Here is a 17,296-nt window from a genome sequence, read left to right on the forward strand (position 1 = left end):
TGACTTGGGGATGCCCACACAGCCCTTCTTACCTTGTGATCACATGGTAGTAATAAATCTTCCCTTCTGGATCTCGGGCTGTCTTCCAGTTGGGAGGTAAGACAATGGTTTTTGGTTTGGGAGGAGAGGGGGGTGGCAGATCCAGGAGATTATTTGTCACAACCATTTCAGGCTAAAAAGAAACAACACACACACAAGTTCTTAATCAATGACATCTCTTAATCTAGCTGAAAAGGATAAAAATAGTCTACTTAAGCAATACATAAAAACATACAACTACCTCTTTTAAAAACAGATAAAGCAAAGGTACAATGCTGGGAAATGCTTAGAAACAGTGCATATGAAGAGCTTTAGGGACCTACCAGAAAACTGACAGCTGGCTCCAAGTTCACCATCTAAGACATCATATTTTAAAATACTCAGCAACTCATTATCTACAGCAGTATTTTTCAACCTTAAAAATACCAAAGCTAGGGCCGGCCCTGTGGCTTGGTGGTTAAGTGCGCGCGCTGCGATGCTGGTGGCCCGGGTTCGGATCCCGGGTGCGCATCGAGGCACCGCTTCTCCGTGCATCCTGAGGCCGAGTCCCACATACAGCAACTAGAAGGATATGCAGCTACGACATACAACTATCCACTGGGGCTTTGGGGGGAAAAAATAAAATAAATAAAATCTTTAATTAAAAAAAAAAAAAAAATACCAAAGCTAAATGGCATATACCAAGGATATACAAAGGATACTGATTAGCTAAATGGGCTTTAGATATATCTCTATGTTTTTAAAAAAAAGATCTGAAAAGCAGATATGACAGAATGTTAATATTTATCCATTATATATTTTTCTGTATGTTTGAAACCTCATACTTATATTTAAAAAATTTTACTGCTCCATTTTGAAAAACATAAAAATCTCATAATCACTGTTATAGACTGAATTGTGTTTCCCAAAATTCATATGTTGAAGCCCTAAACCCCAATGGCTGTATTTGGAGATAGGGCCTTTAAAGAGGTAATTAAGACTAAATGAGGTCCTAATCTAATAGGACTGGTGCCCTTACAAGAAGAGGAAGAGACATCAGGGAATAGGTGCAGAAGAAGGCCATGTGAAGATACAGTAAGCAGGGAGCCATCTGCAAGCTAAGAGGCCTCAGGAGACACCAAACCTACTGACACCTTGATTTTAGACTTCCAGCCTCCAGAACTGTGAGAAAATAAATTCCTGTTGTTTAAGCCACTCAGTCGGTGGTATTTCGTTATAGCAGCTCTAGCAGACTAATAATATAATCACTGTAAAGATATATATACCCTTAATTGTTCATTCTATGTAAGCCAGTTAATAGAGAATAATTTTTCCAGCTTTACCTTTGCTTGAGCAGTTAAAGAGGAACCTGCAATCCCAGGCTCAGATAAAATGTGGCCACTTTTAAGCAAACACGGTCTTTGAACATCACTGTTTTGTGCATAACCCCTTAGTCTCTACTTCACGTAGCTGCTTTTACCCCACTTAAATTCCACTTCCTCCATTCCCATAGTCCTCCATCTAGCCTGGGAAGTGATTTCGTTTCCCTAAGCTTCCGTGTCATTTAAGAATATTCCTAATCATTTGGTACTTACTTAAATTACTACTCCTTTCCCACTTGGGAATGATTCCTTCCCTCCTCAAACTCTTTATCTGTACCTTTCATGATGATAAACTCTGACTACTTTTAGTATTATTCATTGTGATCCTCAACTCTCTTATTGGAATGTCAGGTTCTAAGGATAGGAATGGAATCGTATATTTGTATTCAAAATGCCTTTAAGGGCCCAACTCATAGCAAGCCCTCAAATACCTGCTGTAAGTGAACAGTGTCTCATTCCCAATTGTTTCACATGCAGTCGTTTTACTCCATCTCCACTAACTGCCCTTTCTGTCTAAAGCCACTGTTACTCGCCAGATTGCTGCAAGAGCCTTCTCTGGAACTGTCAGTATTCTAAACTGGTAATCTGATCATGTTATTCTCCTGTTTAGTTTCTCAGTTACTTCAAGTGTCAGCCTCCTATCATCTCACATTTCATCCAAAAACAACACTTCATCAAGATTTCACCATATCTTTCTACATATGTTGCAGAATACCAAATGCTTCTCTCAATACGTATTATACAACATGTATAGTGAAGTACATCATTCAGTTCTATACCCCTAGTCCATGATGTCTAGTGCTCCATAAACAATAGGTAGTTAGTCTAGAAAATTATTAATTTAGAAATTCATAGCAAAGTATAAAAATACAAGGTCAATTTAAATTATAAATAAAGAGGATCCTAGGAATAAAATATATATCAATTAACATAGCTATAAATTCCACAGAATTTTTTTAAAAACTGACAAAATGGTTGAGTAGCATTCCCTCAGGGTACACAGGCACTTGAGTGAAATTGGTGGTTACAAAAATTAAAAAACAAAAAACAAAGTGAAAAAAACAAAAATAAAAACCAAAACCCAAAACAAAACAAAAAGTAAACCTTCTAACGATAAGGTAGGCAGCCAAGGAGAGTTTTATGAACCAAAATATTTCTTACTGTCTGTAAGGGCTGAGGCTGCCCTGGTGCAACTATTGTAGTCACGGCCGCGGTTGGCTGTACCACCACTCCTTGTGGGTGAGCTGTGAAAATCTGTTGTCCCTGGATGTACTGAAGATTTGGTTGGGCATAACTCTAAAAGATAAAATGAAGAAATTCATAATTTATACTTTTCTGGCTCTAATAAAGCAGTAATTGACTTCCAAGTTGGCATAATCTTATTGGAAGATAGATTCATCAAATTATTATTTTTTTATTTTTAGTATGAATATTTGGATACAAATGTGTAAAACAATCTTTTGTTTCAAACACAAAAGTTTCTTTTTTGAATAATTCTCTAGTCATTTACTTACTTTGCTTCTACTCTATCATAAAAAAAATAGAAAACTTCTTGGGTGGGGGGTGGCTCATGAAAGTTGTCTAATTGTTTAGCTTCCAATGAGACTGGAGTAACAACTGAAGTACTGCTCCTAGGATATCCAAGAAACAGCTCCTGCAGCTCTTTTCAGAAAGCCTTTTTACTACCATTCCTAGTAACTAACAGGTTGTTCTGACTGGAAAATGTCAAAGGGAGTGATTCATAGCAGAGGAAGTAAGGAAGGTGATCAGATTTTTCAACTAGTTTTTTAGCTTTTTGTAGTCTTCTATAATATGACTCCTTCCAAGAAAGACAGCAGAATTCAGTGTATCTAAAATTCTTCCTACACACTGACTTATGCAGTGCTTTCTGAAGCAGAAAGTCCTTTCACATATGTTATCTCATTTAGTCCCGACCACCACCAACGGCGGGGATCTCCCACACCTGGAGTTACATAAAAACTAAGTACCATGGCTAGGATCTAAACCTACTTTGGAATTATTTCTCATCAATAGAAAAACTGCTTAAAGAAGAAGAGCTGACAAGAAGCCCTGAAAAATAACTTTGCTGTCTTAAGGGGTGATGACTGCCAAGGAGCTAAATAGACATGTTACCTGTACTTAAGGATAGATTTTGATCCTATGGACTGAGATTCTACCAGGCGAAATGATTCAGAAGCATTAATTGATAAGTATTCAAAATAAAAAATATAATAATTCCAAATGATATCAGTAAAGTCCCAAGGAGTCTGCATAGGCCAATGTTGCTACCTAGGAGATTTCTACATGAGTAATTACTGAGAGAACACAGAGAAAAGGAGAATAGGAAGAATATAACACTTGATTCAGTATTCTGGAACAGTTTAATCTACACAGATCATTAACCAGACTCAATGTTAATTGTCAAGACAGAATTATCAACAGAATAGTATCACAAAGCCTGAGAGAAAAATGTACACATTAAAAATGTTTTCCTCTCTAGGTATTTGGATATAAGAATGGGAAATCCGTGCAACATCAAAGATTTTGTAGAAACAAATATTATCTCCCCACCTAATTTGTGTCCCAAAGCCTGAAGTCTGGTTAAACAGAAAACACTTTTTCACACTGATGTATACCCAGACAATACTGAATCATAAGTCAGTACAAAAGGAGATATTAGCAACAAAGATGGTCAAATACTGTTTAAAAAATTAAAAAGTATATTCTAATAGGTAAAGTATAAATAACTTAAAATTTCTACCTGAACTTTGATAAAATAAGCCATAAAACAAAACATATCTAACTGGGTTCTACTCTATCATCACCAATTTATCTAAAAAGTGAGTTTTCAAGGGCCTGGATGCCCAGAAGAAAGCATCTTGAAGAGTGGATACAAGAGGCAAGTTACTGTACATGTAGGGGGTTAATACATAGGCGCTAGCAATCCTGATTCTGAGTAGAAACAGTTTCTGGGAGGCTGAAAGAAGACAGTAATGGATAAATTGGAACCTTCCCAACCCACAAAGCTGAGCACCAGATACTATAATGAATCCCAAACTTAATTTTTTTCTGACCCACTCTCCTAGTCTAATCCATTGGCAAATTCTGTTGGTTCTACATTTGAAATATATACATAATCTGATAATTTCACACACCTCTCCTTCTACTAGTTTAGTACAAGTGGCCATAGTTTCTTGCCTAGATTAATCAACAGTCTTTTAACTGGTCTCCCTACTTTTGCCCTTGATTCCCACCATCTCTTCACCCAGAGTAGTCAGAGCGATCCCTCTTAAAATACATCAGATCATGCCACTCTGTTTTAACTTCTCCAGTGGATTTCTACATTACTCAGACTAATAACCAAAATCCTCACAAAGCCCTGACCATCTTGCTCCCCCCCAAGGCCCTGACCTCATATCCTACTACTGTCACCTTCACTCATCTGGAACAGGAAGGGTTTCATAATTATATCACACATTTTGAGTGATAAACATTTAATATTCTGATTTTGTAAAAAAAAAAAAAAAAATTAAAAATCTAGATCAAAATACTAATTTTGAGAAAAACTATCACCAGGGTGAAACGTTATCTCCAGAGTGACCAGGAGGTTAAGCACCCCAATCTACAATAGAAAAATGCTAATATTTTGGAAGCTGAAATTCCTTTGACCCTCAGTGAAACTATGTTCATGAAGAATTTAATAAGATCAGATAGTTAAGTAAGGCTCATCATGGAGAAGCTTTAAAGGATTTGATTAATGTGAAGCAAAGCTATGGTTTCTTTAGCATGATGACTCTGGCTGCAAATGTTGGATGTGAGATAACTCTGAACTGAAATGGCATTATTCAGCTTGATCATTGCCTGTACTTACCAGATGAGACTCCAGACAAATTTTACCTGTTTCTAAAATGCAAAGATATATTTAAAGACTAACAATTTATCATCAGGAAGGAATGTGACACACACTGAAAATAATTCCCAGAGGAAATACCAAAAACATCTGAACAATATCAGCACTGCTAGGCTAAAAAAAAATCACCCCTGATAGCAATATTCATTTGGAGGTATAACGTTTGAAACTCAAACTGTCAAAAAGTAAAGGGAAAATAAACATTTTTCAGAGTTCTATAGTATCTACACAAACCAGCTGACAATCACATGCCAATGCCAAAACCAACAACAGCAACAAAAAGGGGAAACTGGTTTGCAGTCCACTGAAATAACAAGAAAGATATATACACTTGTGAGATATATCCAATTAGCACGTGCCTGTCAAATCTCTCCATTTGCTGTGGGACAATCTGTAGGAGACTGACTCTCCCCTGCAAGCGACTTGAAATTATACAAAAGCTAATTTCTCAAACATAAACCCAGTCTAGAAATATCTTTAAAATGTGACTTCCAATAGGAATTACAAGAGAAATCTAAGAAGGTCCAATATGTCACAGAGGAGAAAATATAATTGTTTTGCCACTACTTCTGAGGGAAAAAAAATAATTACTATTTTATATCTGAGTCACTTCACTTTATAATGTGAAAAATTATAGTCTAAGCACTCAATTTTTTGAGATGCGATTTAGTATAACTTTGTAAGGTCATTCCTTAATGTTGCAAGACCACTATAAATCACATGGCCTCAGTTAAAATTGAGCTTTTATGTTTAATAAGTAGTTGTGGCAAAAAATGAAACAGTCGTCTTCTGATAATACATCTGCTCCAAATGTCAACAATAATGCATACAAACACACACACTAATTTATATCATATCACATACTACTTAATTTTCAAGGTTATTGTATCTTGCAAACTCAGTAGCCCACATTGGTATGGTTGATAGTAGGCTTTAACAACACAGACCTCAAGGCCTCCTCCTGAAAGTCAGATATTTGGGCCAGATATCAGATAGACGACTTTGACTAGCTGTATTTCATAGCCCACTAATGTCAATACTCTCTCAGTATTTATTAAGGGAACTGAGTAATAACTATAATTAAATCTTCAAGGTATATGGTGCTTTAAATCTATCACTATTAATATCCATTATCTCATGTAAACCTCTACCACTCAGGCATTCAGCTCATTTTATAGATGAGAAAACTAAAACTGAAGAATATAAGCGCTTGTCTCCAGAACATACAGTAAATGATGGACTAGCACTCAACACACACACACTAACGACATGCTCTATGCTTCTCATTACCCAAAGTCCAACATCATCTCTGATCAACTAATCTTACAGAGAAGGGAAGGACAGTCTGAAACATCCTAAACCCATTTATCTACTAGTCTAGTATACACAAAGTACATTATGGAGTCAATAAATGACTTCTTAGTAGGAACAGACCAGAAAACAGGAAGCAAGTAAAATTGTGATGATGGGTCTTAAAGGCTATGACTAAACTCTAGAGAAATCTTTTGTTCACTGAGAAGGAAAAAATAGATTCTATCTTATACGAATAACTGTATGACCAGTGAGCTCTCTACAGAGGAGCCTTTAATGGATATCTTCCATTGCTGTTGCTTAGGCTCTAACACCTAGGTTAAGAACATACTTCAGGAATAGGAGTGGGACAGAAGTAGACCATTTTTCTTATATCTGTGATACATAGTCTCAGGGAAAAATGCAAACCTAATGGCTTGGTCCAAGAAAGAATATGGCAAGACACAGAAGGAGAAGTTAGGACCTAAGAAATTTGTTTAAGATCCCTAAAACATTCTATAAAATTGATACCTGATGATCAATAATGCTCATTTTCTTTCTAGCCTTATCAAAGCCCTATAACATCCATTTTAAGCCAAACAGGAAAGGGAAAAAAAAACACACACAAAAAACTAAGTATAAGAATGTTCAGTACAGTGCTATTTATAATGGAAAAAAACTTTCAATTTAAAGGACTATCCCAGGAAAATGAATAAACAATGAACTTATAAACAAATGGGGGGCCGGCCTGGTGGTGCAGCGGTTAAATTCGTGCATTCCACTTTGGTGGCCCAGGGTTCGCCGGTTCAGATCCTGGGCGTGGACCTACTCACTGCTCTCAAGCCATGCTGAGGCGGCATCCCACATAGACGAGCTACAGGGCCAGCCCCGTGGCTTAGCAGTTAAGTGCGTGCGCTCCGCTACTGGCGGCCCGGGGTTCGGATCCCAGGCGCGCACCCATGCACCGCTTCTCTGGCCAAGCTGAGGCTGTGTCCCACATACAGCAACTAGAAGAATGTGCAACTATGACATACAACTATCTACTGGGGCTTTGGGGGGAAAAAAAAAAGGAGGAGGATTGGCAATAGATGTTAGCTCAGAGCCGGTCTTCCTCAGCAAAAAGAGGAGGATTAGCATGGATGTTAGCTCAGGGCTGATCTTTCTCACAAAATAAATAAATAAATAAATAGAAGAGCTACAACTCTACAACTATGATACACAACTATGTACTGCGGATTTGGGGAGAAAAAAGACAAAAAAAAAAAGAAGAAGATTGGCAACAGATGTTAGCGCAGGGCAAATCTTCCTCAAAAAAAAAAAAAAAGTAAATGGGATATTATATAGCCATTAAAATGTATATGTATGTATGTGTATATATATACACACATACATAAAAATACAGAGTAATTTGGAAAAATGGTTTAGAATTATGTTAAGTAGAAAAAAGTGGGATAAAGATCTTTAAGTCTTCAAGATTACAAACATATAAAATATATAAACATTTGGTTACAGAGATCATAAAAAATGAAAGTAGTTAATACAGTTAAGGTTTTAGGAATTAAAGCACAATACTTTATCATGGCCTTTGGAACAAAATTTTGATACAGCTTCACCAAAAAAATATTAGCAGGGGCCGGCCCGGTGGCACAAGCGGTTGGGTGCACGTGCTCCACCGTGGCGGCCTGGGGACGGCCGGTTCAGATGTGGGGTGTGCACCAACACACTGCTTGTTAAGCCATGCTGTGGTGGCGTCCCATATAAAGTAGAGGAAGATGGGCACAGGTGTTAGCGCAGGGCCAGTCTTCCTCAGCAAAAACGAGGAGGATTGGCATCAGATATTAGCTCAGGGCTGGTCTTCCTCACACACACACAAAAAAACTTAGCAGAAGTAAAAATTACTCATCAATACTAAGTAATGGACGCAGGAAACATCCCTGGGAGACTCTGCCATCTGTAATAATTCACCTTTACAGGCTGACGAGGAGTGATAGGAGAGACCTAGGAATGTGGCAAGGACGATGCTTTGGACATTTTTTTTTTTTTTTTATAACTTTATTTATTTTTCCCCCAAAGCCCCAGTGGATAGTTGTATGTCATAGCTGCACATCCTTCTAGTTGCTGTACGTGGGATGCGGCCCCAGCACGGCCGGAGAAGCGGTGCATCGGTGCGCGCCCGGGATCCCGAACCCGGGCCGCCAGTAGCGGAGCGCGCGCACTTAACCGCTAAGCCACGAGGCCCGCCCTGGACATTTTTTTTAAGGCTTAAAATGTATTGCTTTGTTTTATAGAAAAAAGAAACAATTAAAAAACACAAAAATACACTTTGAAATATAAAATCAGTACACTCTTAGCTTTTAAATGTAACATTACTATTTCCTACCATAGTAATATCCTTAGGCTCCATGTATCAGAGTCACTCTGGCAAACTTCATGAGGATAAACATGTAAGGTATAAAAAATAATATACAAGCTGGGTCTAGAGGAAGAAAAGAAAAGGGCAGCTATCTCCTAATTCATTTACCATGGCAAAGGGTTCTCCTTTCATAGGGATATACAAAAATAAATTATATATAGGGCAGGCCCTGTGGCTTTGCGGCTAAGTGCATGCGCTCCACTACTGGCGGCCCAGGTTCAGATCCTGGGCGCGCACCGACACACCACTTGTCCGGCCATGCTGAGGCTGCGTCCCACATACAGCAACTAGAAGGATGTGCAACTATGACATACAACTATCTACAGGGCTTTGGGGAAAAAAAAAGGAGGAGGATTGGCAATAGATGTTAGCTCAGAGCCGGTCTTCCTCAGCAAAGAGAGGAGGATTAGCACAGATGTTAGCTCAGGGCTGATCTTCCTCAAAAAAATAAATAAATAAAAAAATAAAATAAATTATATATAATTCACTGCCTATAAGCAAAAAGGAGGAGTAATCCAAAAGTCATTCTCTGATCACTTGCTTTGGGGGAAGCCAGCTGCCATGCTGTAAGCAGCCCTACTGAGAGGCCCACGTGGTAAGAAACTGAGGCCAGTTTACAACCACATGAGTGAGCTTGAAGGTGAATCTTCCATCCCCCGTCTAGCCTTCAGATGACTACAGCCCTAGTTAACAGCTTGACTTCATCAAGGACTCTGAGCCAGAACCACCTAGCCAAGCTGCTTCTGAATTCCTGACCCACAGAAACTATGAGATAATAATTACTTATTTATCGTCTTAAGCTGATACTAAATTTTGGAGTAATTTGTTACACAACAATAGATTACTACAGTACATATAAAATTGATCAATATATAAGAGTGATCAACAGCCAGACTTCCCCCTTGCATCAGATTTAACATCCCATAAACAGACTGTAAGACAGACAAGAGAGGTCCCACAATTAGTTACCTGTACAATTGGTGGAGCTGTCTGTGAATAGGGCGATGTCACACCATAGACAGTTGGACAAGTCTGTCCTTGATAATATATGGTTGCTTGAGACTGTGCAGGAGAGTACTGCTGCTGTACAGTGACAGACTGTTGGTTTGAATCCCAAACACCATAATTCTGTCCCTGGACTGGGCCTGGGGCTGGCACTGGCAAGACAGCAACGCTGGAGTCTTGGTGTACCACACCATCACTTTGAGCCACATACTGTGAACTGGAAACTTCCACAGGCGCTGCCACATGTGGCACCACTGGCACGGGTGGAGGGGCAGCAAGGGGTTCTGTAGAATGTCCCACCAAGGGCTGAGAATGATCATAAGGAGCAGGAGAACATACAGGGTCCATGCTGGGTGTGGGGAGGAGCACCTTTCCAGCATTAGGGTTGCTGGGATCCACATAAGCCTGCATGGGATAACCTGGTGGGTAGCCAGCGAAGGGGTGATGAGAAGCATTGTAGCCAAGAGAGTCATAGGGCAGTGGAGATGTCATTCCCAGGTTCTGCATCTGCTGCTGTTGTTTCTGAGCCTCCCGCTGAGCCACCTCTTGCTCAAATAACTTCCGACGCTCCTCTGTAGAAAGTTTATTGCGGTCTTTAATTCGTACTTTCTTTTTAGAAGTTGGTGTATCATATCTAGAAAGAAAACAAGAGCATCACAAAAAGTTTTTTCCTAAATCATAGACATAATCGAAGCAACAATAAATATTATGTCACTCAATACTAAACCAGTAACCACACCAACTCCAATCTGGTCTTAGTTAAAAATCATACTCAAGGGGGCCGGCCCAGTGGCGGAGCGGTTAAGTGCGCGCACTCCACTCCGGCGGCCTGGGGTTCCCAGGTTTGGATCCCAGACATGCACCGACTCATCACTTGTGAAACCATGCTGCAGGGTAATCCCATATAAAGTAGAGGAAGATGGGCAGAGATGTTAGCCCAGGGCCAATCTTCCTCAGCAAAAAGCGGAGGACTGGCAACAGATGTTAGCTTAGGGCCAGTCTTCCTCACACACATACACAAAAAAATCATACTCGAAATTACTTAAGGAGTCTTGCAGACAAGAGAGAACCTCAAGGAAATAGACACTTAGACAAAAATAATTTTATCCTTATTCTCAGATTCTAGAACCTCACATTAAAGATACATATAGCATCCTAAATAAATTCTTATTTATTAATTAATCAATTCTTAATTATTTAGTAAGCATCCTAAACTATAAATTCTTCTTCATAGTTCGGGACAATTGTATAACTAAAAATTTTGAAATTAAAACAAAAACCAACACACACTAATAAAAGCTACACAATTTATGTATGTCTGACCACACACATTTCTAACATACAGCAACAAAGGACAGTTAAGTGAAAGATGAGCATGCACACACAAAAGTATGGGAAAGTATACTCACATAGTCTTCTCTGTGCAATACCAAGTATAATAGCTTACTGCTAAGCCTAATACCCTGTGATAGTTTTGACTAATGTGCCCAGTAGGTCCACAAGAAACCGTCAGCTCTAACGTTCACAAGAAGAGAATTGAGGGCTTAAAGATTCTTTTGTGAAGTTCCACGGACTAAATCAAACTTCTGAGAAACTGTTCTTGGCAAAAATTAAAAAATGACAACCAATTTCAAGATGTTTTATTGCAAAGAAACACCTAATAACAGCTTCACAGATAATGCCATAACATTTATCCAAATAGCAAAAAATATATGGCCTAAGAATCTCTAAGCTAAAAATTTCCTTTAAAGTGTTAGTGGGATACATCTGATAAGGGCTTAATCTCCAAAATATATAAAGAACTCATGCATCTCAACAACAAAAAAACTACCAACCCAATTAAAAAATGGGCAAAAGACCTGAACAGACATTTCTCCAAAGAAGATATACAGATGGCCAACAGACACATGAAAAGATGTTCAAAATCACTAACTATCAGGGAAATGCAAATCAAAACTACAATGAGATATCACCTGACGCCCGTCAGAATGGCTATAATTAACAAGACAGGAAACAACATGTGTTGGAGGGGTTGTGGAGAGAAGGGAACTCTCATACACTGCTGGTGGGAGTGCAAACTGGTGCAGCCACTATGGAAAACAGTATGGAGATTCCTCAAAAAATCAACGATAGAACTACCATATGATCCAGCTATTCCACTGTTGGGTATTTATCCAAAGAACTTGGAAAACACCAATTTGCAAAGGTACATGCACCCCTGTGTTCATTGCAGCCTTATTCACGATAGCCAAGACTTGGAAGCAACCTAAGTGCCCATCAAGGGACGAATGGATAAAAAAGCTGTGGTATATATACACAATGGAATACTACTCAGCCATAAGAAACGATGAAATCCAGCCATTTGTGACAACATGGATGGACATTGAGGGCATGATGCAAAGTGAAATAAGTCAGAGGGAGAAGGTCAAATACTGTATGATTTCCTTCATTAAGTAGTAGATAATAACAACAATAAACAAACACATAGGGACAGAGATTGGATTGGTGGTTACCAGAGGGGAAGGGGGGAGGGAGGAGGGTGAAAGGGATAATTGGGTACATGTGTGTGGTGATGGGTTGTAATTAGTATTTTGGTGGTGAACATGATGTAATCTATGCAGAAATAGAAGTACAATGATGTACACCTGAAATTTTTACAATGTTATAAACCAATGTTACTGCAATAAACAAATAAAAAATGAAAAAAAATAAAAATAAAAAATAAAGTGTTAGTGGGGTTTCTGCCTTAGCTGATTGGCAGAAACAAATGCAAATAATCTACAGAAGAGAGCACCTTAAATTCAGGCCTCAATGAATTCCCACAGATAAAGTTCCATGGAAGATGAATTCATCAAAAACTAAAATTATATATATATAAAATAAAAATATACTTTATATCATTATAAAATTATATATATATCTCAACAAATGAGAGGAAGAGACCCACAAAGACTACTGATGCTGGAATTATCCAACATAAGCTATAAGAAATGTTTAATAAAATAAAAGAGGCTATTAAAAATATGACTAAGGAACAGGACCATAAAACATTATCAGGCAGATTTGAAAAAGAACCCCATGAAGCATCTAGAAAGGAAAAAGAATGGAAATTAAAACTTAATTATCATATAAAATTGAGCATGCATATGCCTGACAACTCAGCAATTCTATTCATATACCCAAGAGAAACTTTTGCACATATACACCAAAATAAGTACAATCATAATAGCACTATACATAACAGAAAAAGCTTTATAACAAAATATTACACAGCAACGAAAATGAAGAAACTGACACATACTACAATGGATAAATCTTAGCAATATAACATCAAGTGAAAACAAAGTACCCTCAAATTAAATGCAGAATAATAGCCTTTTCATAAAGTTAAAAACTAATACAGTTTTAAGAAATATATATTAGATGACATAAGACTATATTTAAAAAACTGAAAGCCAGGGTATAATGAACACAGGATGCAAGATGGTGTTACTTCAAGTAATAAAGGCAGGGGATGGTACAGGAAGAAGTGACATAGCTAGATTTATGATTGTTAAGATGCTAGCTTTTGTGCTGGGATCTCCAGGGCGTATTACATTATAATACATATACGGAGAAGAGGTCCATGCATAGAAATGATAAGTGTCATGAACCAAGAATAATCCAATATTCAATTCAATTCAGTGCCCCTAAGATCCATGATATGGTTAAGCAAGAGATTAGATCTGAAGAGAATTAGTAACTTGGAAGATGATATTCAAATTCAAAAAGCTGAACGAATTTCAATCAGATAAAAGAAAAATAAATCCTCATATAAACATTAGGTGATACTGCAACACCAAAAACAAAGAGAATATCTTAAAAAGCAGGCCAAGAGAAAAGCCAAATTATTTAAAGAAGAGCAACAATTAGACCAACAAGTTTCATAAGAGCAATAAGGGAAGCCAGAAGACTGAAGAATAACAGCTTCAAACTGTTCAAAGACTGTTAACCTGGCAAAACTTGCTTTCAAAAATGATAATCAATGTTCACATAACTTATACATAGCAGTAATATTCACAATAGCCACCTGAAAACAATCCAAATGCCAATCAACTAATGAATTTATAAACAAACTATGGTATATCTATACACTGGACTACTACTCAGCAATAAAAAAAGAACCCACTGAGACACATAATAACACGGATGAATCTCAAATGCAAATACTAAGTGAAAGAGGACAGACTCAAATACTATATAGTAGATGATACCATATATATGACATTCCGGAAAAGACAAAACCAGAGGGTCAGAAAGCAGATTAGTGGTTGCCAGGAACTAGGGGTAGGAGAAGAGGACTAACCACAAAGTGGCACAAGAGAATTTTTTGAGATGACGGAAATGTTCTATATCATGACTCCACGTGGTGGTGGTTACAGAACTGTATGCATTTGACAAAACTCATTCAGTTATACACTTAAAATTGTGATTTTACTGTAAGTAATTTATATATGCTGATTAAATAAAGCTGATTTTTAAAACTGAGGATGAGAAATGCAAACAAAAAAATGAAAAAGACTTTTTAGATAAAAATTGAAATATTATGAACAGAAAATCACCAAAAGAAACCTTTTAAAGGAAGGTCTGAGCTCAGAAGGAGAAACAAAGAAACTGGTAAATTTAAACAAACTTGGGCCGGCTCCGTGGCTTAGCGGTCAAGTGCGCGCGCTCTGATGCTGGCGGCCCGGGTTCGGATCCTGGGCGCGCCCCAAGGCACCACTTCTCTGTCCAGCGCGAGGCCGGGTCCCACGTACAGCAACTAGAGGGATGTGAACCTATGACATACAACTATCTGCTGGGGCTTTGGGGGGAAGAAAATGAATAAATAAAATCTTAAAAAAAAAAAATAAACAAACTAAATAAATCAGTTTGTGTACATACAAAAAATTAATAACTGATGGAGGCAAGAAGGAAGTATAATACTGGACAATAATAGCATATAAATTTGGAAAGCTGAATGAACAGAGTTCAAGTATCCTAAACTACTTATGTTTTTCAGAATATTAAGTTTAAACAATCAGTTAAAGAATTGTCAAAAAAGATTTAAAAAGAAAAAACAGCTGGGGCGGGCCTGGTGGCATAGTGGTTAAGTGCGCGCACTCTGCTCTGGGGGCCCAGGGTTCACAGGTTCGGATCCCAGGCACGCAGTGACGCACCGCTCGCCAAGCCATGCTGTGGCGGTGTCTCATATAGAGTGGAGGAAAATGGGCATGAATGTTAGCCCAGGGCCAATCTTCCTCAGCAAAAAGAGGAGGATTGGCTCCTCGGATGTAAGCTCAGGGCTGATCTTCCTCACACACACACAAAAAAAATCAGCTATAAGCTATTTGTCAGACACAGAAAAGCTGAAAGTAAAGGAAGGAAGAAAAGATAAACCAGTTAAATCCTACCAACAGGAAGACAGCATACTTCTATTAATATCAAACAAAGGTGACTATAAAGCAAGTCTCACTAAAATTCTAAGAACTGGTACACACCAATTAATAGCAATTAAATTGGAAATTTAACAAAAAGAAACTTAAACACAAACTGCAAATCATAATAGTATTTAGAACTAGATTATGATAAAACTACATTATCAAAAGAGTAGTTCAAGCAGCACTTATGGGGAAATTTAAATCCATAAACACTTTTATTAGAAGAGAAAATGCTGAAAACTAATAAGCCAAGAATCCCAAGTATTCCAATTAAGAAATAAAAAAACAACATAATAAACCTAAAAAAGTGGAAGGAAATAAAACCATGAGTAGAAATCAATTACCAAGATAAAAAATGCTATCATTCTGGCATTTGTGTTGGAAGTATTGCTAGCAAAATAACAAGAACCAGGCCTAAGAATTAGAAAGGAAAAACAAAACAAATTCATATGATATGGACTGTTGACAAAGACAAAAAAAGGGCAAAAAACCCTATACTCTTGAAATTAATGAGAGTTTTGTATGGTTGCCAAACATGAGATCAATACACAAAAGTAAACTGCAAGTCCAAACACAAGCAACAAACTGAAAATGTAACAAAAAATTAAGAAAATAATTCAGAAATCAATACACCAAAAGATACATAAGTCTTTCTGGAGAAAACTATAAACAAAGAGATTAATGAAAATCTTTATCCTTAATGAAAACATTAAAGAAGACCTAACTAGACAGAGAATATTAAATACTCAATTTCAATATAGGAATAGGAGTACTCAAAATTTTAAAGATATCAAGTCTCCTCAGAATCATCTCTTTGAGGAGCTGGAGAGAGTGGGAGAAACCTGACAAGCAGATTTTAAGGAAGAACAAGTCTAAGAAAAGACATGACACCCCAGAAGATCAAGTAGGGATTTGCCCTACTTCTTATTAAGACTTAATATAAGCTACCGTCATTACGAGCCCAAAAACAGATCCTCCCATATATGAAAACTTGTTGGAGAGAGGCAGCACTGCAGATCAGTGGAGAAAAGATGAGCTTTAAGTAAATGGTGCTGGGACAATTGGGTATTCACTTAGAAAAAAATGAAACCAGATCTCTACCTTACAACATATATAAAAATTAACTTCCAATGGATTAAGGACGTAAATCTCTTTAAAAAAAAGAAAAAGGAGTATCATCACCTTAAGGGTAGGGAAGAATTTCTTTCTTTCTTTCTTTCTTTCTTTTTTTTGCTGAGGAAGATTTGCCCTGAGCTAACATCTGTTGCCAATCTTCCGCTTTTTGTATGTGAGCCGCCACTACAGCATGGCCACTGACAAACAAGTGGTGTAGGTCCGCACCCGGGAACTGAATGTGGGCTGCTGAAGCAGAACACGTTGAACTTAACCACTAGGCCACTGGGGCTGGTCCGGGAAGAATTTCTTAAAAAACACTAAGCACTAACCTCAAAGGAAACATACAGTATGTATGATATATTAAATTATACCATAGTTAATAAATTCTGTATACCAAAAGACACAAAAAGAGTCAAAATACAAGCCATAAACTGGGAAAAAACACTTGCAAAAATTATCACCAAAACAGAATTATATTTAGAATATATATAAAGAACTCCTAAAACTCAAAAAGACATAATTTAATAAATGAACAACACATATAAAAAGACACTTCACAGAAGAGGAAACAGGAATGGCCCATAAACATATGACAATCTATTTAGTAATTAGGAGAATGCAAATTAAAATCATGACTTACTACTACATACCCAGACAGCCCAAAATCAAAAATTCTGACAACTACATTACATGAATGCTATAT

The 17,296-nt window shown here is 37.5% G+C and overlaps 1 protein-coding gene across 8 annotated transcripts in view; it reads right to left on the bottom strand.

The window, feature by feature from the left end:
* The window catches only part of SETD2 (SET domain containing 2, histone lysine methyltransferase), a 139,443-nt gene that overhangs the window by 25,569 nt on the left and 96,578 nt on the right, over window positions 1-17,296 (bottom strand). For 7 of the 8 annotated variants that reach the window (XR_015552216.1, XM_087430869.1, XM_004419624.3 and 4 more), the window contains 3 exons: window positions 9,983-10,652; window positions 2,562-2,696; window positions 33-172 (listed from right to left, as the gene is read on the bottom strand). Coding sequence is in view for 7 of the 8 variants with exons in the window: in XM_087430869.1 (XP_087286995.1) it covers window positions 33-172; window positions 2,562-2,696; window positions 9,983-10,652 (945 nt within the window). In the remaining variant the exon portion in view is untranslated. The remainder of the gene's footprint in view (window positions 1-32; window positions 173-2,561; window positions 2,697-9,982; window positions 10,653-17,296) is intronic. The other variant, XM_014791438.2, reaches the window with a different exon arrangement.

The sequence above is a fragment of the Ceratotherium simum genome, chromosome 5, assembly GCF_057802395.1.
Source record: "Ceratotherium simum simum isolate JZ-2026a chromosome 5, ASM5780239v1, whole genome shotgun sequence".
Lineage (NCBI taxonomy): Eukaryota > Metazoa > Chordata > Mammalia > Perissodactyla > Rhinocerotidae > Ceratotherium > Ceratotherium simum.